The sequence below is a fragment of the Photinus pyralis genome, unplaced genomic scaffold (assembly GCF_008802855.1).
Source record: "Photinus pyralis isolate 1611_PpyrPB1 unplaced genomic scaffold, Ppyr1.3 Ppyr1.4_LG5, whole genome shotgun sequence".
In the NCBI taxonomy this organism is placed as follows: domain Eukaryota; kingdom Metazoa; phylum Arthropoda; class Insecta; order Coleoptera; family Lampyridae; genus Photinus; species Photinus pyralis.
Window position 1 is genome coordinate 33,328,039 of NW_022170596.1, and position 24,206 is coordinate 33,352,244.

The 24,206-nt window shown below is 38.7% G+C and overlaps 3 protein-coding genes across 3 annotated transcripts; 1 reads left to right on the forward strand and 2 right to left on the reverse strand.

The window, feature by feature from the left end:
- Positions 1–4,751: 4,751 nt before the first annotated feature.
- On the reverse strand, positions 4,752–7,127 carry LOC116171714 (beta-1,3-glucan-binding protein-like). The gene is made up of 8 exons (XM_031488694.1): positions 6,427–7,127; positions 6,151–6,381; positions 5,919–6,106; positions 5,733–5,875; positions 5,520–5,686; positions 5,252–5,473; positions 5,057–5,205; positions 4,752–5,008 (listed from the first exon to the last, which is right to left on the reverse strand). Exons 1-8 carry the CDS (start codon positions 6,542–6,544, stop codon positions 4,820–4,822), a joined length of 1,407 nt encoding a protein of 468 aa, XP_031344554.1. The 5' UTR covers positions 6,545–7,127; the 3' UTR covers positions 4,752–4,819.
- Positions 7,128–16,136: 9,009 nt separating this feature from the next.
- LOC116170692 (CD63 antigen-like) lies at positions 16,137–18,980 on the forward strand. The gene is made up of 4 exons (XM_031487197.1): positions 16,137–16,411; positions 16,459–16,722; positions 16,768–16,987; positions 18,828–18,980. Exons 1-4 carry the CDS (start codon positions 16,206–16,208, stop codon positions 18,978–18,980), a joined length of 843 nt encoding a protein of 280 aa, XP_031343057.1. The 5' UTR covers positions 16,137–16,205.
- A 241-nt stretch (positions 18,981–19,221) lies between these two features.
- LOC116171590 (unconventional myosin-IXb) lies at positions 19,222–22,290 on the reverse strand. Its single transcript, XM_031488522.1, is given in 6 exon segments — positions 19,222–19,388; positions 19,391–21,182; positions 21,231–21,481; positions 21,532–21,704; positions 21,760–21,931; positions 22,107–22,290. Coding segments are annotated over 6 exon segments (2,460 nt in total). The 5' UTR covers positions 22,149–22,290; the 3' UTR covers positions 19,222–19,358.
- Positions 22,291–24,206: the final 1,916 nt, after the last annotated feature.

The following is a 24,206-nucleotide window of genomic DNA, read 5'->3' on the forward strand; positions in this document are numbered from 1 at the left end:
TTTTAAAAGAATGGAAATCACTTTTTCATTGAAAACTCTATTTTAAGGATGCAATTCCCTTTAAAGAGCTTCAATTCCTTTTTAATAGGCTTGAAATCCTCTTTAAAAAGGCTTCAATTCCTTATATGCCTCCCACTCCCATATCATTTTTTATTTCCAATTTTTGTGAGCTTGCACTTTGCAGTACGTAGAACTGTTAGTGCGTGCGGTGTTGTTGTTCTCTAATGGGATAAAGTGTAAGTACCTACCTCTATCTAGAGCCTTAACTAAATTATAATACAATTATATGCAATTATTTACTAGCAAGCAAGCAAACCAAACCAGCACTTGTGGAAACTATTTATATTTATTACGTTACGGCTACTGGGTCCTGTATTCTCATTATATTTTATCCCTTCACTCAAAGATTTTATAAAAACGAAAAACACTTGTTAAATAATCATTCATATTTTATTAGACATTTCAATTCCTTTTGCAAAGGAATTCCATTCCTTTGCCAAGGATTTCAATTTCTTTTAATTCCAAATCCCAATTCCTTTTCCTAACGGATTTCAATTCATTTTTAAAAAGGAATTCAATTCAATTTCAAAGGGCTTTGAGCTTAAGGCTTTGTAACTTTAAGCCTTTTTTAAAGGGCTTTGGAATTTTAAGCCCTTTTCGTGCTAAGAGGAATTTGAGCTTTCCATTCACCATTCCTCTTACACGGGTTTGAGGGCTTTGGAATGAAGCCCATTGCAAAAGCGCTTTCCACAGCTCTGGTCTTGACTGACTCCATATGTTTCTCTTACCTCTACTGATTTATAAGAACTCCACAAACGTATTCATATTTGCAAAAAAATTGTGTTTTGAAAGTACCACAGGTACCCAAAAGTTTCCCGAATAACGCTGCTGCGCGCGCAGTTTTCGTAGTCCGCGATTCTGCCGCTAGAGGTTTATTCGGCCACGCCTTCTCAATCAGTGTGCTAAACGGCGTTGATGTGGAAGGTTTTTTTCTAAACACAATGGCCTAAACTGGCGTGCCCTAACAACCGATAGAAAACCCGCGTTTTGGTTTTTTCAGCCGGCTCAAATGGAATGAACGCCACTTTTAGGTCCGAAGAGATCGTGGCAACGCCGCTCGCTTTCCCTAATAGGTTTTATTATGGCTTGCTATCGACTGACATACTTTGCTCACATGCGCTTTGAAGCGGTATATGTGTAAACTTCGATATGTTTAACAAAATACAGATTCAAAATCAAATTTTTGAAACGGCAACGAAGCCACCTGTTACAATTTCATCATTCTCCCAAAATGGGACGTGACCTATTTTTTCATCATTTCTGAGCCGTTTTCTAGGTAATAATTTATCTACTTGGTCCGTTATAATTGTAGATTAGCTAAATAACTCAGTGCAAGAAATGTACTCGTATTTCTGGAAAGAACTGAAGGAGTAGAGGTCTCATAAAACCTTTAGAGTAGAAAGAGGAATATGAGTTGGACAGATCATAGCTTATACGTACAAACAAACCATTTTCTTCAAAGACCGAGTATATATTTGCTTCTGATTATCTGCTCATATATTCAACTGATTCTAAACTTCGAAACTTAGATCGTACACTTTGTATATTTGTGCATCGTGTAACAGCTTGTTTTCTCTAAATCTGAAAATCAAAACTTGGCGCTTTGGTTTGAGTGATTGAGTATATTGACCAAATGCAGAATGGAATCAAAGAAAATCTTTTTTAAACACGTTTTTATTAGGTCCTATTGCGGCTATCGATTTCGACCTTATAAGGTCATCTTCAGGCCGAGCGTCAATACGGTGAAATGATGAGGCATGTAATATTATTAACGGTGTTGTATGTATTAGTTATCAGGAAAGATGTTTTTAAGTATACTAAAAGTGAGGTTGTGTATAATTGTCTTGAAACGTGTTTCAAGACAATAAGGTCGAAATCGATAGCCGCAATAGGACCTAATAAAAACGTGTTTAAAAAAGATTTTCTTTGATTCCATTCTGCATCACACAACACGTTTAAAATCAAAGAACGATGGAACAATACATCAACCGAATATTGACCAAAATCAAAATAGATCCAGTTTCTCTGTTTCTTAAATTTTTCTACGTTTATGACGAGTATTGAAAATTTAAATTGTATATCGTGGCCACATTTCCTTCTTCCACGAACAAAAAAAAATGACAATTTCTTGCAAAAAAAATGCTAGGTACCCAAAATTGAAATCATTTAAAGAACATTCTCATTTATCTAAAATAAAACTTCCAAAAGGATGAAAATAATCAAAATTCTTTCTAGACGATTCCACGGGTAGTTATTAATTGTGATACAGGTGTACGCCTTTCTGCCAATTTACCAACATCGATTCCTTTAAGAATTTTTGCAATTTTCTACAATCTCTGAAAGAGATTCGATCTTTATTCTTTATCCAAATCAAAAAAAAATTATGTTACCTTAACTATAGTGTTTTCCAAAATCGATGGTGTCCCTATGGTACAAAACGGCACTTGAAAAGATGCCGCTTTAAATGTGGACAATGTACAGTGACTGTATAAAGACAGTGAGGACATAATGGTCCATGTCGGCCATGTTTTTTCCAATTTGTCATTGAATTACCAATAAAAAATAACACCACTGCATTTCCACCAACCACAAGCTTCAATTGATATCTAATCTCGAGGGTATTTCCGATAGGGCCCCAAGGCAACTTTGGCGGCTCGCGTCTGCTATTGCAACCAATTGCATTATAAACGCGCCCGGGTATCGCTAATAAACCGACTCGCGATTACTATTCAAATAAGTGCAATGCCTCACGTTGGGCACCAAAATTAATGCTGTGCACACCTACCTATTATAGCTAGCTCATAATTACTATTATCCTGAATTGTATTAACTTTCAACACCAAACTCAGGGTGCAGTTGGGCCCCGGCACAAAGAGAAATCCGGACGACTTTGCACACTTACAGAATAAAATTAAATGCCGCAATCAAATTCCCTAACGGAAACGCTACATCAATTTTGAAGCTAATTAGAAATCCCATTCGGGTACCACATACAAACAAATATTTATTATAAAAAAAAACACAATTACAAAATTCCGAAATAAAAATTGTAAGGCGGCTGGAACATAACTCTGAGTATACAGGCTGACTACAACTATCAGCTTAACTTGAGACAAAATTCGTAAAAAAAATCTTTTTGAGATGAGTTACGCAGGTATTCGAAAATCAAAGGGACAGCCCCTTCGTTAACTTCCTCCGCTTATTTAAGAGATTAGTACCCCTACTCTATTTTCCCGCCTCGTCGTTAATGACCGACGAAGAACGAACAACCAAACTACGTCGTCAACTATACGAAGAAAAATAAAACATTACAATGACCATTAAATAAAATCCCAAAATTCTGTGTCGACTTGATAAACCGTCCCTCAGGTCCTAAACAAAATAAATCACAACATTGTACAGGATGTCCCGTCTGAAAGCTCCAATACCAATCCCCAATTACGTTCAATAACAGGGTTTCATATCCGAAGTTATGACCAAACCTTATACATATTTGTCGAGTCGACAGCTTTGCTGAACACCCGGTATCTAGAAGTGTTTTAAGTTGGGCGCTTCGTTACACAGTAGTTTCTGAATTTACTTATGTCCTGCAGGAGACGAGAAGTGAGCCTTGGGTGTTCATTTTGTTTAATTGTTTGCCTTACCGCCGATAACGCAAGTAAGTTACGTAGTGAATCGATCGATGAATTTTTTCTGCAGAAGGCTGACTGTAAACCTTAAACAGCATAATTAATAATAACATCAACATTTGTTCGGGAATATAAAAACGACTCCTCGTACGTAAAAATCAATATTTGTTCAAATGATACAGCCTAAATTTTTGTAAACATTTGAAACTCCAAATAAGTATTTTAAATACATATGATAAATGATTTGCACAAAAATTAAAGATTTCGTTTTCGAAAAATGCGATTCCAAAAAATCGCGGCCTAGTACCAGTTTATCAAAAATTCTTTTTTACATTAAATTACTAAATCTCGAAGTGATCAGAGGTTATTGCAGTTCAATTTATTCGTATTATTTTATCTGTTCCCTTGAGATTAAGCGTCATCATGCATATTTTGAAAACATTCTGTTGCGTATTAAAATAGTATATTAAGAAACGCGTATAGTATTTTTTATTATAACTGAAAACAATTTAAAAATAAGGGAAATAGAATGAAATCATATTGATGTTATACATTTCTAAGTGGACTGATTATTCGTGATTCCATGGAAATGTCAAGTGTTGTTTATAAAAATCACCGTCTTTGTAAATAAAATCACTTCGGTTGAAGAAGTCCATTCAGTGGCTTGTTGTAGAAGCAGAAAAAAGGTGTACTTGCAAAATCCAAATGCAAAAGCCTATTATAAGGAATAAGGATGTAGGCAGGAAGCACATTTTAAACATAGTCTTAGACACATCGTTAATGCTGCCATATACGAAAAAAATTTCAAGGGTATTATTACAGTTTCTTGGGTATTGAATTTTTTAAATACCGTAAAGCAAGTTCTATAGAATTGTGCAATTTAAATGTCTAACGGTTGAGGTTGTGGAAGAGAATATGCAAGTTTTGTGGGGACTGATGTAAATTTGCATCTTTATTCCAAATTTGTAAATACTTCCTTAAATTGATGTGGGGGTTTGTGGTCAAACACAGTCGTCTTTAGCATGTGTGAAAGGTGGTAAATACTGAAAGATTTATAGAAATTGTAAGTCATGGCTGAGACTCTAATAAATAAAATCTTACGTACAAAAATAAATAATTAAATACTATAATCACAAGGCCCATATTCGGACGTAATCGACAATTAGCCGGCTGTCGTTGCTCCAGGTACCGTACCACTGATCGGTGGCTTTATAAAAGTTTAGTTGCGCTTTCGGATCGTCGTTATCCCACGGCTGCTGCACCCCTTTCCTATTTCCAAAAGTAAAACCACCCACCCCAACCCCAAACATCAGGTACATCTGAAACCATTTTCTTCTCTACTGCCCATTGACGAATGATATACATACCTCTTTGTCAAAAGGCGCCATTTGGCTACCCTTTCGCCACCGTTGGACCGTGGCACCGTGCATACCCAATTCCGTCTCTGTAGCGAAACCCCCATCGGGCGGATAAATATTTCCGTAAACGTCATTATCAACACTTAAAGTAACCCCATCTGCAATTCCGACTTAAGAAACCGTCCGGACATCTGAAGCGCTCACCTGGCCTCCACTCCAGTTTAAAAATGTGAAAATTCTGGGACCACTCCTTCGTCGACTGTATAGTCCGAACGCCGTAGTTCCTCGCAAAAACCGATTCGCCGAAGACGCAACCGCCGCTCAAAACTTTATTATTACGCGCGTTGCCCGGTGCAAACGCTATCTGGATTAAACCTGAGTCGTAGTCGGGCCCGTAATAGTCACTTTTTGATCTCAGCTGCAACTCTAAAGAACACAATATACTCCAATCCAGTTCGAGGAATACACGTACGTGGATAAATCCAATCGCCTTTCGGTAGTTTGGCTCTAACTTCGATCGTGCCGTAAACGAACGACATGCGATATTTTGTAGTAATCTGAGATGAGAAGATGGGAGGAAGGACCATCCAGGCTTTTGGTCTTTGCACGCACTCGAGCGAGTCGGGTACTCCCGTACAGCTACAATCCTTAAGGTCAGTTCGGAGAGAGATTATGTGGCGATTACTTTTCTCCTATGTCGTACTCCGTTATGGTTAAGGTCGCTTTGGGACCTAGTCTGCTGTCGACAAGTGTCGGGCGGATGTGCAGCATGTCGTTTTGGATGAACAAATTTTCGGCGTGTGCTTGATACATGACGAACTCGTAGTCCTTAAACTGAAGCTTAAACTTGGATTAAGGACGTTTAACTTACGGGTCCTTGCGCGAATTTCGTTTCGGTTTGCCATCGGATTGGAGCGATTTCCTTAAAAAATTCTTGAAATATGATTTTTCCACTGCAGCTACGTTTGCCGTTGACCATCGTTGGCGTGAACTCGCACTTCGGTGTGGTTGTTGTTGGCTTACTTGTAGTTGGAGCTTCCAATATGGGCTTATCAATGACTAAGAATACGTTCAATTTCAACCCATAAATCTTTAAGACGTACCTAGTTTCTGCATGTCCTGCTGAACGTTGTTCACGGTCTTTCCATCGAAGTAGTCGAAGTGCAGACGATAGTACAGAGTATCACCAGCTTTCAAATTGACGGTAGCGTCTTCGACAGTCCAAAGTCCGCCCGTTGTTTGCTGCAACTCCTTGGCGATGGTACCGTTATCGTTTGTTTGAAGTTCTTGATTTACTCGGCCGAAAAAGCTTACACGCATAATTCCAGCCTTCTCTACAAGTACTAATGTTTTTTCTAAGTGGGAAAAGTTCCTCTCACCTGGTACAGTTACTTTCAATTTTGACGGAGATAGTACTTCCACTTTTCCTTGGGGCAGTTGGTGTTGGCCGCTTGTAAACATTATTAAACAAAGGACGATTGCGATAATTCGAAGCATTGCGACCGAGTGTTTGGTTACAATATTGAAAGCACGCTTTTAATATCTGAGCAAAGATTGATATGAGCGATATCTGTGAAGTACCTATCAGCAAACTCGTAATCTTTCGGTGTGCAAATAAATTTGTTCGCAGTATCATCGTTTATATGTCAAGAAAAATGCCAAAAAAGTCCCAAAAGTGTACGAAAATTGTCCTTATGAGTAATAAATATCTGAGAACTTACTAACTAAAATAAAGTACCGGTAATACAAGTGAAATTCTGAACAAAGAAATTAGTCATGTCATCAAAGTGGTACCCGATTTTCATTTGGAAGAATTTCTTCAATTTTTTCATTAAACGAATTTGTTCAGTAACCAATTTGTTCGTCTTCACTTTCAGCACGGATTGTCAATTAAACATTGTTCGAATCCACTATCTGTCTTATATCCAAATTAGAAACATTTTCTTCATTCTTTGCATTGATTAATATTCTGATTGGGGAAGTAGTGTGTCTTGAGACAAACGTCACGTTTTTATTTTTGGGATGGACTAAATCTACCCGTGTTGGGGGGACAACGGATACCCCTACCGCAGAGGACACTGCGTGTCGTAAGAGGCGACTAAACAACTGCCGGTCGACCACTGCCCCGTGTTAGTGCAAATCCAAATATTCTGGGGAATATAAAAATTGTTGTTGGTATTGCGAGTGCATAGATTGAAGGTTGTATGATTTCCCTCGAGCTTTGATATATTTTTGAGAACGACCACAACAACGCCCAATCTAAATATCTCCATAACAGCGAACGTTAGTACTAGCCGTCTCTGTTTGACAATGCTTTTTATCACTTTCTTCATATAAATTGATTTGTTGTTGCATGAACCTAGTAAAAAGAGCAAGAGAACAAATTAACTTTCTGCCAGTAAAAAAATAACAGTTTTTATTAACGTAAAACTAGCGCGTTTAGCCTGGCGTCCACTATTTAAATTACCGCAGGAGTTCTTAGAGCCTGAGCGGACCGAAAAAGGACCGAAAACTGGACTGGAACCGGTAATTTTTTCAGGATCGAAAACCGTACCGAAACTTCGAAAATAGAAACTTACTTGAAACCGGAATTTTTTCGGTTTTTTTCGGTTTTTTACAGTTCTTTAAAATCATTGGAAGTTTAAGGACGTGCCGGCAAACACATTCTGAAAATTGATAAAATATCACTCTATGATTACCACCGGTGGATTATAAATTTTTAATAAGGGGTCAAAATTGAAGGCACTACGGGTGGCGGTGGCGGTAATTTAGCCACTATATGTAAATAATAAAAGGAGGGGAAAGGTTTTTGAACATAAAAATAAAAAACAATACTCCATACATATAATTTTTTGTGTATGTTTTCTGTTTTTTATTAATAAATTAAGTTTAAAAATACATATTTCTCTCTTCCACGTTTATTGCCCTTGTAGTATGTTATAAATTAGCTACACTAACGATACGTCACGTTTTGGTCTTCATGACTTTTTACTGCTTCTTTACACCTATTATTAATTAACAAATCACCTTGTTATAATGAATTTTTTGAATGCCATACTTTCTAAAAGACCGGAACCGAAAAGAACCGTTATGGGCCAAAAAAAAAATGCGTAGAACCGAACCGTTATTTTTTTTAAACCGAAACAGAACCGGAACCGTTATAAATACTTTCGCTTAAATATAAACAAAACCGGGACCGATCTTTCATATGGGCCCGGGCCCCTAACTAGAAGTGGAGTTTCGAATTTTAAGCATCTGAGAGGTTTTGTATTCATTAAAACTACAAAATGTAGTCAATTGTGCCACCAGAATACAGAGCGACCAACGACGATAGTTTCAACTAGAGGTTTTTATCATCCGCACGTTAGTAAGGGAGGTATTGCATTGGGGTAAAAAATGACCCCTCCCCCCACTTTTTTTGACGGAAATACACGAATCACACAAAATCTCGATTATGTCGGTCGGTCTGGCTGTCTGTACTCTCATTCCCGGTTAAATGGTTGAATCGATTAGAACCAAATTTGGTACTTACACATATTCTTAGACATTAAAGGAAAAGCTGAAAAGCTTTTGAGCAGAATCGCGCATGTGTCAAAGTAACAAAAAACTGTCGATTTTTGACGTTTTCCATAATATTATGGCTAAACTATTGCATCGTGCGGGCGAGCAAATTCTTTAGTTTTGCACAACTTTCTGTTAATTATATTCTGAAGTAGATTCACATTGCGCTATGTTATATAGGAAGCCTCCGTTTTTATCTTCGTTTTTTAATTAAAAAAATTGGAGTAAATTATTTTATATTTCTTTATTTATGTATTTATTTATTTTGCCAGAGTACTTGCACATACCGCGTCCATTTGTGAGTATTGTAAGCCTGTATACTGTATACGTATTATAAAAACGAAGGCCTCTTATTTAAAATAAATAAGTGTGATCCTCAGTATTTTATATGAAACCGTCTCATTGAATAACCCACGTATACAAACTCTCAGAACTGTATGCGTATTATTTTCCCTTATAATAATGGTCATTGGAGACTCTGTATAATACGGCAAAAGGGGTGTTCATTCTACACCTTCTTTCATTGCTTTGTTTTTGAAAAAATTTCTAGTAAGAGAACATATGGGGTTTTGTGAGTCCTTTTAATAATGTTTCAGTGCTGTTAATAATAATCACTCTCCAAGAGCGTTCACGAGCGTCCTCGAGGCTTTATGAACTTAATCTATGACGGTGTCATTATGACAGATTTAGCATGGCCAATTATTGGATGTCATTACGGTTTTCATAAAGCCACTAGTGTTCTTATGAATTCACAAAAGCACTACTATTTTCTGCAGCAAACATCAAAATTGACAAACGCTATTACCATTATATCCATTAGCATGAGCACTTGATAATTTGAACCTTAATTTACGAAAACGTTTATATAACTCAAAAATGCGAATAAAATCTACAAGCAAATATTTTATAGAGAACTGGCGAACTTTGTACTGCCTTTGGAAAATCCTGTTTTTTCCCCGTACGCCGCTCCCGTGGGAATTTCGAGAAGTGTCTTTCGGAGTAGGTACACCTTAACACCTTCAAATAAATCTACGTTCTAAATGTCAAGTGTCTTGTAGACTGTAAATCATAAAATAATATTTTTTGCTGTTCCCGTTCCCGTGGGAATTTCGGAAAGTGTTTTACTACATCAGAAACTATGGCGCGCATACATAATTGATACGTTTGGTCGTCTTTTTTCCCTCTCGTCTGAATTCGCCGGTGATTTCTTCTAGAGTCGTAGTATATCTCGCTTTGGTGCCATCTATTATACAGGGTGGCAATTTGAAAACTTACCACCCCCCATCTCTTAGTAAAGAAACGAGATATTTTAAAAATTCAAAATCCGTTTCGGTAATTCGAAGGGGGAATCACAATGACATAGTTGGCGACGCACCCTCTCCAACCCCTTGCGCCTCAGCCGCCCCAACTTTTAAATCTTAAATAGTGACCCCCCCCCCATGTGCGATACGTCGTTGGAAAGCTCTGAAAAAATGCTTTCCAACCATACCAAATAGCATTACATTTAGGTTAGTAATTATCATGCAAATCAAAAAATAAACTAATATGATACATTTTCTAAAGTTCTAAGTTGGTCTTTGGTAACATGCTTGTAATACTATCAAAGGTCACTGTCGATCACGGTACAATCGTCACTCGATTGCGACACACCGTTGTCTTTTCTGCTTCAATTTGGAAATTAATCTTGAATCACTGCCTTGAAGTTTAATAGTCTATTTTCCTATGTTAATAATTTCATGAGCATGTTGATGATGACAATACGATACAATAAACGAATGAATTTGTTCAAAATTACAAATCAAACTGCTCCCGAGCTATTTACTTCCTTTATATAAATTGAAATTTCCCAATTCTTTACATTTTATGATCGATTTCATCGAATTACTCCGATTCTTCCAATGTTTCCAATACATAAGGTTCTCCTCTAATTTCTTGTGATATCGGGTGTTTAAATTCGTCCTGTTCTTCGAATTCTGACAATTTTCCCGTTTCTTCAGATCGCCTTTCTTCGAATTTCGTATAAATCTTTTGTCTTGAATCTCCTATTATTATATTGCGGGTTTATCGGCTTCTTAAAGATTTTCAAATTCTTTTCAATCTTTTCAAAATCTCCCAAAACTCCGCATTGGGTCCATCCGATGCATTGAATTCTACCTTTTTTTAATTAATTTTTTCCCTATTAACACCTTGCCTTCTTGTGATCGGGATATTTCGCAGGTTATATTAGTATTCGTGCGTTCCGGTACTCCAATTCGTCCATTTCTTTGTAGTCTTTTAATATCAAAATTCATCTAGTTCCACTTATACTTTCAAATGGAAGAGAGTTGATTTTTGATATTCATATACTTTGGTATTAAAAAAAAGTGCAAAATGGAATTTTGTTTTAAGAATTTGAGAATTTCTTACGAATCTAAAGCTATAATGCACCCTTTTATTTTTTTCAAATTTCTAAATTTGCAAATATATATGTATGTAATGTTGTGGGCTAAAACCACGTTCAAATTTATAGCTGTTGAAAAAATCGAGACGACGAGAGACGATGAGATATTCAAGACGATTTTTAATAAAAATAAACGTACAGTTTTTTTTATAACAGTCAACAAACAAATCTATTTATTTGACACACTGAAACCTTGATCTAACTAATTTTAATGTTTTTCTTTTCAACACTTCCCTAAAACACAAAATTCTTGTAACAAATAACAGATATACCTAACATAACTTCTAACCAATTTCAACTTCAATCATTCCAATTTTGGTTCGAAGTTCTTGAAAACGGGGTCTTGCAATTGGTTTTGTTAAAATATCTGCCAATTGTTTTTTACTAGATACATGTTCAATCTTCATTTGACAATTTTGCACTCTTTCTCGAATAAAATGTGCCCTAACATCAATATGCTTAGAGCGCTTATGAAAACTTGGATTTTTAGCAAGTTTTATAGCGCTTGCATTATCTATCAGAAGAGTTGGTACATCAAATAGTGCGGAGAAATTTCATTAAATAAGCGACTCAACCAAACAGCGTCTTTAGCAGCCTCACTGGCAGCTACATATTCCGCTTCTGTCGTCGATAATGAAACACTTTGTTGTCTTCTACTTGTCCATACAATAGCACCACCGCAGAACTTGAAAAGTACTCCACTTACTGAGCGACGCGTATTAGGGTCACTTGCATAATCGGCATCACAGTAGGACTCTAATTCTTGAAAATTTCCAGTAACAGTATAGCAAATACCAAAATTAATAGTACCTTTCAAATACCTTAAAATTCTCTTTACCATTGTCCAATGCTGCTCTTGAGGGTTTTCTACAAATTGCGAAATATAATTCACAGCAAAGGCAATGTCAGGTCGTGTAGCTACTGTCAAATACAATAAACTACCTACCGCTTCTCGGTAAGGGGCATTAGTTCGTTCAGTATTTAGTACTTCCCCTGTCAGTTGACATCGTTCAATAGGAATCGATACAGGATTTGCATCAGTCATGTTATATTTCCGAAGAAGTCCTTTAGTGTAATTTCTTTGGCTTATAAAAATTGACCCATCATCGAAACGATCAATTTGTATATTCAGGAAACTTCCAACAACTTTATCAATAGTTATTTTAAATTCTTCCTTCAATTTTTCCAAGAAATCTTCAATGATTTCTTGTTTCGTGGCAGCAACAAGACCATCGTCAACATAAAGAATAACCAACAACTTATCATTTTCATTTAGACGAAAATATAAACATGAATCGGCTTTGCTCTCTTGTAATCCAAAAGAAATTAGAACATCCTTGAAACGTTTGTTCCAACATCTTGGTGACTGTTTTAAACCGTAGAGACCTTTTCTTAATTTGCAAACTTGTTGACTACCATCCTCATAACCTTCAGGTTGCTGCATATAAATTTCTTTATCAATGAATCCATATAAGAAAGCAGTTTTTACGTCAAATTGAGCTAATTTTAACCGTTCCTTTGCTGCAATACTCAAAAAAATTCGAATAGTATCAAAACGTACCACTGGACTGAATGTTTCTTCATAATCAATGCCCTCTCTCTGATTGAAACCACGAACAACCAATCGTGCTTTATACCGAGCAATTTCTCCAGTACAATTTCGCTTGATCTTGTAAACCCAACGATTTGAGATGGTTTTTTTACCTTTCGGTAAGTCAACCAATTCCCAAGTTTGATTTTCTTCAAGCGAGTCCAATTCCTCTTTCATTGCTTTATTCCAGTGTCTCTGTTCTGCAGTTTGTATTGCTTCAGAATAACATTTTGGTTCTTCTATTTCAGCCATCATAATGTCTAGCAATCGCTCTGGCGCTTTTAATGTTGTACGATCACGCAATTGTCTTTGTTCGTCAACATCATCTATATCTTCCGCAAATTCTGTTAGAGGTATTATATCGTCAACCTGATTAACGGGTACATCTACCGGAAGTGGTACTACTTCATTTCTTTCGTGACTGTTACCATGACTATGATTTTCATTTGGAAATAAAGTTAACAATCTTCCAGTCAATTCCGGCCCAAAAACTACATTTTTGCTGCGTTCAATTTTGTTTTTTTGATTTGAACCAAATCCGAAATCCGTCCACGTTATCAGAATACCCAACAAAAATTCCACGTTTTCCTTTTTTATCCCATATCTTTCGCTTTACATTTGGTACATGTACATAGCATTCTGTACCAAAAATGTGAAAATTATTTAAGTGGATATTCTTACCAACAAACAATTCATAAGGTGTTTGTCCAGGAATACTACTCTGTCCAGTACGATTTAGAATATAAATAGATGCATTTACAGCCTCAGCCCACAACTGTTTCGGTAAATTCTTGGCAAGAAGCATTGTCCGGGCAAGTTCAACGACAGTCCTGTTTGTCCTCTCTGCACAACCATTTTGTTCTGGACTATATGGATTCGTAACCGACAATATTATACCATTCTCCATCATAAGTTTCCGCACTTCAGCGTTATCGAACTCCAAACCACCGCCGCATTGAAAAATTTTTACTGCTCTCCCAAGTTGATTCTTCACAACTTTCAACATCTCAGCAATTTTTCTTACAGTCTCGGATTTTTCTTTGAGAAAATAAACAATACGCATTTTCGAATAGTCGCAAGTAAAACACAAAAAATATTTTGATCCTCCTAATGAAAGGCATTCCATGGGACCGCAAATATCAGCTGCTATTACTTCTCCTGGTTCGGTTGCACGTTGCTGACGTTTCAAAAAATTACTACGATGCTGCTTGCCTTCAACACAAGCTCCGCAAAAATCGTCACCCTCAATGAATTCAATTTTGTGCTTCTTTAGCAACTCTTTCACGTGACACTTGTTTTGATGGCCCAATTTTTCATGCCATATCTGCAACGTCTCTTTAGATGAAATATTTGCTTCACTTACCATTGGAATTTTTGGTGGCTTTATGCAGATGATCATTTTGAACAACTGTCCAATTCTTACACCACAAGCTTTTGTAACTCCTCCTTTTGAAAATGTACACTCTTTGTTAGTTGAGCTAAATGACATTCCCTTGTCCAAAGCAGACGTCACAGAAAAAAGATTTCTTCGTGCTGTTGGTACATACAACACGTTTTCCATATGACATGCGTTCCATATTCCATTGACTAGCGCATCAAACTGTATAGTTCCTTTGCCTAGCGCATTCATCGTAGACTTGTCCCCAATGTAAATCTTAACAGGTTCTTCAAATAATTCAAATGAAGAAAAAAAATTCCTTGCGATGTGTGATATGATCCGTTGCTCCAGAATCAACAATCCAGACATCATTTTCTTCAGCACTAAGAACTTCTCCAACAAATGCTTCAGTTTTTGAAAAATTTTCCGCTGGAGTTTTCTTATTTTCGGTTTTCTTTGGACAATTATTTCGAAGATGGCCTAAAACATTGCATCGGTGGCATCGTACCTTAGAAATATCAAATTTCTTAACATTTCTACGTGAAGACTCACCAGATGTACTGTAGTTATAACTTTTACTATGGTTTTTCTTACTAGCCATAAGTGCAACTAACTCATCTTGTTTTTCAATTCGCTGTATTTGTCGCTTGTCTTCCGTTGTCAAAAGTTCCACTAGATTGTTGAAAGTTTGCTGGTTTTCTGACCTTGCCCACCAAGCTTGTCGTAAACTTTCAAATTCATCAGGAAGTGAATCTAGTAATTTAACAACAATTGATGACTCGTCTGGTTTTACATTTAATTGCTGCATCTGCAAAATTAATTGTTCAAATTTGGCAATATGATGTACCATGTCATCAACTGGTTTTTTTTGAAATACAAAAAACTCTGACTGTACAATATGTGCAGCTTGCTTGGTCTGCTGTTGGTAAACTGAATGTAGTTTCAACCACATTTCTTGTGCTGTTTCACACGCAACCAGCAACGCTAATACCTTAGAATCGATTGTTTTTTACAATCAGCTGACTCGCTGCGCGATCCGCCTTATCCCAAGCTTTAAGCTGGCCTTATATTCAGCTCGATCGGCGTCTCCTGCTTCCTCTCTCAAAGGAGCTGGCTTCCCAATTTCGCCGATGCATACCTCATATGCTCCATCTATTCCTCGAAGTAAACTTTTCACTGCAAACTTCCAAAGAATCCAGTTTTCCGTTCCTCTGAGTTTCTTGATCCCATGTACTTGAAGTTCCATTCCAAAAAGAAATTCAATGTCCAACTTCTTTTATAGGGAACCACGCTCTGCTACCATGTTGAAAAAATCGAGACGACGAGAGACGATGAGATATTCAAGACGATTTTTAATAAAAATAAACGTACAGTTTTTTTTATAACAGTCAACAAACAAATCTATTTATTTGACACACTGAAACCTTGATCTAACTAATTTTAATGTTTTTCTTTTCAACAATAGCAAAGGGGAAAAATTCGACACGACTTTTAATCCGGCACATATTCAACATTCCTGATCCTTGAACTCGCAGAAATCGATTGGCTAAGGTTTGACATCGCTGTCTCTTTTCATTCTCGAGTTAGGAACATACAGACAGACGGACGGGCGTATCGATAAAAATTTCAAATGTTACGGGTTAAATTTATCATTTGTAGAAATCTGAATAATGATGTGTATGACGTTCGAAAATGAAACACCAAGTTCTCTTTTTAGTTTTTAGGGGGAATTTTTTGTAAGAAATTCCCCTATAAAGGGAAATTTTGCGCTACATACAAGTGCCACTTCAGGGAACGTTATGGCGAAATCATTTCTTACTTAGCCTTGGTGTTTAGAGTCATCTGTAAAGTGACGCATGTTCTCTTTATTATCTTGCATAGTGAAAGGTACACGTAATTTAAGATAAACTCCCCTCGGTACGTGTAACTAGTAGGTAGGCGCCCGTTTACCGTTTACAAAACCAATGTTGTTGCTCAGTATACAAATAATTAGATTACATGTATATTACAAAATTCAGTTCATCCGTTGAACCCACCTTAATATACACCTAGGGACTTTCTAATCCGGCATAATCGCCAATATGCATTGTCAGGTTGACAGCTGCAATAAAATGTTATAATTAGTGTAACCGACATTTTGACAATTTTACATTTAAGAATGCACATATTTTAAGTTAAGCTTCAATTAATGGTTTTGGCCAACATAGAATGGATCGGTTCTCTTTGTGCTTTACTGACCTTAATCTGTTCGATAGAACTGATAATAACCGGAGTCCTTTTATGGAATATTCCCGAAGTGCTAACTTTTACAAAGAGTCACGTCGCGACGCTCTCCGGTCTGATAGCTTGCTTTGTTACCCTACCGGCGGTGATTCGCTTCAAAACCGCCCGCATGTACGTATTAACCGCAAGGGATGCGTTACAAACTGTACGTCTTGCAGGACACCAAATATGGATAGAACTTACGGTTACACGATATGCTATCAGCGGTTGACCATAACCGTTGCGGCCACCCTTCACTTGTCTGCAACTATCTTAACAGTGGTTTCTTTAATTGTCGGCGTTCACACAGGCGCCGACTTCTTGAAGTTGATGAGAAGTTACAACACAAAGCTCTCCGCTAAGGTCCTAATAGACAACATACAGTTCCTTTTGCAATGCTGCGGGGCGTACTCGTACAAGGACTGGTTTGGGAACAAGGAAGAGTGAGTGAGGCTGTAAAGTAAATTACACGCAATTGCCCTTCTCAGAGGCTATCCCTGTCACGATATATTGGTCAGGAATTCCATCGAATTCGACGAAGTTCCGTTTTCGTGTTGTCGCAAGTTGTCCAACTCCAGTTGCTCGTTTAGGAACGTACGAGAAACCGATACCATCAACACACGCGGGTGTGGTTTAAAACTGGAAAGTTCTATCCATGCGCTGCTCTGGTTCGAATTTGCCGTTTACGGGATATGCTTTTGTTTGGAGGTGGGTTGAGAGATAGACTAGGATAGATTTTTAATAAGTTTTGAAATAAGAATGTCAGAAGCATTTCATATAACAATTGGAGAAACCACTTATTTAGACTAATTAAACGTTGCTGAATCCAAAAATGCCTGTTTCCACGTCGAAATTTGGACCGAAAGTCCGGAATCCAAGATGGCGGCCAAGATGGTGTCCGGAGCATGTTTGAGCGTATCTACCGTGTCTTTTGAGCTAGAATAGTAATATAGACGTCGATTTTGGAGTTTTCACAGGTAAGAAAGTCAATGCAATGCTTTAAAAAAACAGCTGATGTTGATGGTGCATGTTAATTATTTGCTGATTGCGGGAGGTGTAGTTTACGGTTTTTTAAGAATGGATCAGTTTTTATGCATACATCAGTGTGAACAGTGCGTGTCAACTAGTAAATAAATGTGAGTGCTACAGTACGTGCAGTGAGAGAACCTGTATTCTTTGCTTTTGTTGTAGCTGTTGTTACGGTAAGCAGTCACCTGTCGTCTCTTCTTAATTTTCGTGTGAAAGATTTTTGTTTTTAAACGCGGTGGGTTATTCCCCGCAGGCTATTTTACAATACATTCCTTACTACAAGCGAGTACTACGATTAATCATAATCTGTGATTTTATGCCAGAAAAGTCTAGGAAAGGAGGAGAAGTTGTCAGAACTACTTAACGAACTTATAGGAAAGCAGAGGCTGTTAGAATTTTCAAAATGCCAACAAGACTTCCACGATTCTGAAAATAATTATTCGCATTCAAGAAAAATTGAACGGCAATAACGATTGAAATTTCAAGTACCATCGTTCATGCTACTTCAGCTTCACTAACACAGCACATGTGGAACGGCTGAAAAAGAAAAATGAGCTTGTTGAACAAAATGCCTCCACTCCCGAGTCTCGGGTTGACTCTGCCAGAGTATCGTTCCGATGACCTCCTAACAGTTGTCCATGCAGCACTGCAGATTCGAAAAGATCTCAACTCAACGCCTGGTCACTCTGGACTTCACGTCTCGTAACCTGAGGCTGCTGCGCCGTAGTGCCTAAGTCACTGTTTTTAAATGTGTTGCTTGGTGAAGAAAGAGCCCTTTATGATATGGATTCTGAACTGGACGATTAAGACGACGAAGATGACGATTTGGAGGATCCTGATCCTGTTCCAAAAGAGTGCATTGACATCAAAACTTGTAATTGTTAAACGCAATGCGCAAACAAAATGTGCGAATGCAAAAGGTCCGATTTGTCTTGTACAAAATTGTGTTACTGCAAAGGCCAATGTCTGAACTCTCGCATCTTGAGTGATGAGTTAACTCAGGAGCAGGAATAAATTTAAATTTTGGAAAGTTAGTTTAATAAATGTATTAAGTGAAAAAAGAGCGTTTTTGTTTATTATGTAACCTTATTTCGTAATGAAAATACCGCGTTAGGATTTCCATAGAATTAGTCTATAATCATGGCCCTTATAAATAAATTTTTACTGCCATATTTTGGGCGAAAAATTGAATTAAGGCCCTAAAACTACAAGATGTCTTTTTTTAAAGCATTTGCATTGAATTCTTTGCCATTGAAAACCTCAAGATCGACGTTTAAATTACGATTGTATTTAAAGAGACAAGGTATAGATACGCTCAAACGTAATCTGGACGCCATCTTGGATTCCGGACTTCCGGTTTAAATCACGACGTGGAAACATGCATTTCCGGATTCAGCGAGGTTTAATTAGTCTAAAAAGGCTGTTTCCCAAATTGTTATATGAAATGCTTCCGACATTCTATATTTCCAAATGTGTGCCTAGTCTAAGAGTGTCCACTCGACCGTGTAAAGTGTTTTAGGCTGCCATAATGGTCTTGCTAACCGGACCCGTGGATGAAGAAGATCGTGCGGGCACGAATGATGAGTCGGTGGAATGGTCAACCTTTCATTATTCCGACGCGGTGATACCTCCAACTTCCCATAGTGAAAAGAGAGTCTCGAAAGGAATATAAAAAGGAGATCGTGTAAAAAATTATATTTATCTCGTACGGTATCTTACTATGTACAATGGCAAGAAGAGATTTTACAGATTTATACAGTTGGGTTTGCAGTAATATACAAATGAACACATGAGGTTGATGTGATGGAGTTATGGCAAGATTTAAATATTGACATTTTGTTTTAATTCTAAATACTGAAAAGGTACGTGTAGAGTGTAGTGCTTGTGCTCTACGATGAGATGGCCTCTCTTTGGGGAAGCTCCGACTACGAGTACCGGCTCACCTTTCAACAGGACGGCGCCGTCTCCTCCCCCATCCTCGGGGTAGGTCATCTTCATGATGCGGGTTTGGGGGTAGCCCAATTTGGTGTTGCCCGCGACAGTGTACGATCTACTCGGCGGAACGGGAGGCGGCCGCTCCAAATCCAAGCCGAACAGGTTACACGTTTGCTGAATAATTTTATTATCACATTTCTCGTTTGGATCTGGGGGCGGTGTGCCGGCTATCGGTTGCGGTCTCGGTCTTGCCCCGTTGTTAGTGGCGCGGGTAATCGTCGACTGGTTAATCGTGGAGGTTTGCAATTCCTTTTCTCTTCGAATGGTCGCCCATCTGCACCGAAATCTGTAACCGCGCCAAGTGGCCTGTATCAAAACTGCCGACTTCTGGCGCGTTTCCGTTCGAAGCTTCTCCAGGTGTTGCCTTATGTTTTCGCTTAGGAATATGTGTCGCTTGCCGATCGCCCAGTTCGTGGCAACATGGACGTTTTGCTCTTTGGACATTAACTCGATGACGTGTTCTAAGATTAAATTACAGTCTTCCATTAGTTTCTCCTCGGTTCTTTGCAACCGAGGGAAGGGCGCGAGTAGCCTGTACCTCGTATTGAAAGCCTTAAATCGCATTCGGTGCGGAAAGCCGCCGGCCATCAGATTGACCGTTTCCAAAATCTGCAGAGATCGAATTTGTCGCATAACCGTCGTACGTTCGAATCTATTCGAAGATTCTTGGGAGTTACTTCTAATGCAACGCACGAAATGAGGCCTCGCGTGTACCAGAGTTCTTAATAAATTATCAAGTCGTGTATGAAAATCTTGCGTCAGCGTGGAGACCGGTTCGTCGCCGTTGAGTAAATCCGTGTGTGAGGTTGGTGATATTCTAAAACTAATGCCGCGGGGGACATTTTCAATAGAATAAAGAGCTTTGAGTTCGCTTCCAAATAAATGAGTTGCAAAACCGAAGTTACAGTTATGCTTATAGAAGACGGCAACGAGGTCATCTGGAACAACATCTTTGTTAGTGTCGAGAAACCCGCTGGCGTCGTAAATAACACGACCGGCGAAGTGTTGTATTCCAAATAAACGCGATTCTAGGGATTTAGGGTCGAAGAGACGAGAGTTGTGCTTGTGCTGTATTTTCATTTTCGATACGTACGATTCGGCCGTGCCTCTTATTGAGCATTCGACGTCCAGCATACTCAACAATCCCGTTCTAAGCGACGATATTAAATCGATGCACGGTACGTTATCGACGTAATCCACCTCGACTTCGCAATTAATGCCTTCGTCACGACAAGATTCTATGCTCGATTTGAAAATGTGGGTATTGTAAAAGTGCTGCATTGTTTCCGCGCATAAATTAATGCATAAATGCTCCAACTGGCTCGGTTTCGGATCTTCGAATCCGAACATATCTAAAATTCCAATAAATCCATCCGTAGCGTGTTTGACCGCATTGTTTAACGCTGCCATAGACTTGCTGCCGGCGTTGGTTCCACCCCCTATTGTCGAAGCGTGCTGACTTGCAATCTCGGCCTGGTTGTGAACGGACTCGTTGGAATCCGAACTTAAAGTGCCTAGGGTGGAACCTAGCCGCTTCAGACTATTCGCTCTTCTAACAATTGTCGCCACCGTCCGACAGTAAAGCGCCTTGGCCAAACAGTCTCGGGTCATATTCGACATATTCGCGTCACAGACCGATTTGACAAGTTGCCCTCGCGCGTTGTGCGTACGGGTGGTGAGTCCCCTGAATAGCGCCGCACCGGAAACTCCAAGCAAACCGGCGACCGCATTCAATTCCGTTTCGCCCTTCACGTCGACCTCCAAACCGTTCCCATCAATAAATTGCACGTTCCCCAAAAGCAGCACCGCCGCCAGCACTCTGACCACGTCCAGAAAAGGAATTCCCAAAACCCCCAGGCACGTCTTCCACGCCTGGAACCTACAAATGAAGAGTTACTACCCCGATCGCCTGCAAAACACTAAGCACCTTAAAGAATCTTCGGTCACATCCTGTCTTGTATCGCCGTGTTGTAAATATCTCAACGTAGACGGCGAACAACCTTCGAGATTTAACTTCGCACGTTCTTCGCTCGATAATCCGGCAAGTATTTGGTAAAATATGTGGTAGTTCTTCTCGCCTGGAAGCGGTCTGATGACTCGCGTCTGATCTAGGAAGTAACAGTGAATTTTAGTACGATAAAGTGCGCCATCGGTCACTTGCACCTCGATAAATTGGCCCTGAAATGTAACCGTCAAAGGTCATCAATTGCAATTCGGCGATTACGCACTATTCTGCTCGATTCGGAATTCGTTGCCGTCTTAGCCGATCCCAAAGATCTTAGGACGGTAAACGCGGCGGCTAAGTGCTTAAAGGCATCGGTCTCGGGTCCACCGCCGGCCACGGCAAAAAGTTGTCGCAATAATAACATAGAGGCATGGCTCTTGCCCGAACCGCTCGTACCTATATAAAGCAGCCGATCAGTATAAAGAATCTTTATGTATTCGCAGCAATGCACCTGAAAGGATAATAGCTTGCGGGTAACCCGTTTCCGACTGTTGACGTACAGCTTCCTGAACCACTTTGTTGAGTTGGGGACTTAAAGGCAAGCTCCTGGTACTGTTCAACGTGAGGGAATTGCCGACGTCTCGGTAAGCGTTGACGCACAGCAAGATCGGCCCAACGTTCGTCTGTACGGAAGAAATTTATTAATGATCGTAAACCATCTCGAGATTATGTAAATGTACAGAGTAGTCGAGGTTTTGTTAGCAAGTTCACGGTCAGGCGTGAACAGGGCGGACCGAAAGTACCACCGCGACAGGTGCTGTTCAAGGTCAGTTCTGTTCAATGACCAACAACACTCACATAGAAATTGGAAGCGGCGAACCTCGCCTGAAGGCATTTCATTACTGCATCCTCGGTAAGCGGGCCCTGCAGATGAATAAGATCTTCGAGATCCGCACCAGCGGTCGGTAACTGGGTGCGAAGTTCTTGGACCACCGGCGGAGCTAAAACAGGAACTGCACGTGGTGGTATTGCAGGTTGAACTGTAGGTGCTCCCGTTGATGATCCATGAACTCCTTTTAAATTCGTAGTCGGAGCACCTTGAACGTGAAGACGATTCCTCAACGTTACCAATTCCGTACTTAAACTACGTAAGCGCTGTTGTAAATGCACCGCTTCGTTCGAAGACGAGGCATCTGAAAAAGAAAAGTTACGTTTAGATGGGCATTTTCTAATTAAGCGTTACATTCCCGAAGTAGAAAAACGCGTAATAAACGTTCCGTTATAGCAATCGCTGATTGAATGTAGTACTAATAATAACACGACTAATGAAACCTTAGAGGTGTCGGTTGCATAAAAAGAAGTGTACACATTAGCTGAAGTGATCGCGATATTACCGGTTTTGGAAAAAAATCTTCAATTCCGTATGTGTACAAGTTTTTTTTTTGCAATCGAAGGCGAAAGTTAACTTCTTCATATAGTTTTGCCAAGATCAATCTGACACGGAAGGATTAGTGTGCTTTCGTAACTTAGGGAAAAGACGGATTTGACGGTGTCAAAAGTCTTTTAATTTTTGCTATAATTGCCAACCAAATTCGTGGACCGTTCTTGTCGAATGTCGAGTGGAATTTTGCCAAGCAGGCTCTCGCGTTGTCTGAAAAGCTTGCGTTGTGTTTGTGCACAGAAGTTAATATTTTCCACTTATCGTTGACAGAAACTGCAAGATTTTTTCAGATAGTAGCTAGTCACGTATCGGATAGATAGTTTAAAACGTATACTTGCAAATGCCCATGGCATAGTTATTTACATAAAAGTCAGGAAAATGAAACATTATTGGCGAGGGAATATTGAAGTACGAGGCCCCTTTGAAGCCGAGTGCTTTAATATCTGAGACAAGTAATGTCGTTTTACTGACCAGTTTTGTACTAAATTTTACCCGAAATCGTATTCTAATATAAATTGCCGTAACAATAGTGTGTAAAACAACTTTTTGAAATACATCTACTTTTTAGATTTCCTTTAGACAGTGAATGGCGAGATAGATGGATTTCGTTTATAAGAAGTGATGAATCTGTCTGGAGTAAAATGTATATCATTTCAGTACTATCCGCCAAAAAATTAAATCCGCCATATTGAGAAGCCTAATAGGATCCTAGCTATAATAATAGATACATAAGCTCCTTCCTTAGTCTTTTATTTCAATGGTCTGGTCTGCCTCTGTCATGGAAACTAAAATTTACTGACAAAGTAGACATAAAAATGAAGGTTTCATGATATTATATAGCATCCTTGGGTTTCATGACAATTTTGGGTAAAGATTATTGCCATCAGATTACGAGAAATGCAAAGCATACAATGTGATACCTATGCGTTATAAAGGATAAGCACATCTTAATATACACAATCAACATGGGCGGTTTTTAGAGGTTTGCCTCACAAAATAGCGACCAAAATACGATAGGTAACTAGAAATTCAAAATTCTGAAATTAAGCCAAATTTGATTTTTTTCTGCCAAGGAAGTTTGGAGGTGTGCTTATAGAATTTTTATTTTTCTCCAAATGAGTTTAGACAGATTAATGGGCATTTGCACCGTCAAAATAAAGTATCGCCTTAACTTATAGTCTAGGCGATAAAGACATCTAACTGGACATTTTGAGGTGGAAAAGAAAAAAATGGTGGAATATGTTCAGTTAGGTGTCAGAAACAACATATTAAAAATCCCACCCCCCAGACCCTGTGCTAAAGGCTCCAGCCACCCCACCATCCCCCAAAAACCGTGTTTTCGCTCTTTTTGGCTGATATCTCGCGATCTATGAGGTCTATATGAAATATTTTTAGCTGAAAATATTTCTCGGGAAATTTTATGCAAGGTAGATACTCAGAAGTTAGCCTAGGTGTACCTCTTAGCCTAGGAAATTCATAAAAGAGGCGAAAATCATCAATTTTCGTGGCTTTTTGCA

Excerpts from the sequence above, each read along its gene's own strand:
- LOC116170692 (XM_031487197.1), top strand. The coding sequence starts at position 16,206 with ATGGTTTTGGCCAACATAGAATGGATCGGTTCTCTTTGTGCTTTACTG. Across the intron at positions 16,412-16,458 it reads CGCTTCAAAACCGCCCGCAT|GACACCAAATATGGATAGAA; the intron begins GTACGTATTAAC and ends TACGTCTTGCAG. Across the intron at positions 16,723-16,767 it reads TGGTTTGGGAACAAGGAAGA|AGGCTATCCCTGTCACGATA; the intron begins GTGAGTGAGGCT and ends TGCCCTTCTCAG.
- LOC116171714 (XM_031488694.1), bottom strand. The coding sequence starts at position 6,544 with ATGCTTCGAATTATCGCAATCGTCCTTTGTTTAATAATGTTTACAAGC. Across the intron at positions 5,687-5,732 it reads GAGTACGACATAGGAGAAAA|CTGTACGGGAGTACCCGACT; the intron begins GTAATCGCCACA and ends TAAGGATTGTAG. Across the intron at positions 5,009-5,056 it reads TGGCGCCTTTTGACAAAGAG|ATGTACCTGATGTTTGGGGT; the intron begins GTATGTATATCA and ends AAATGGTTTCAG.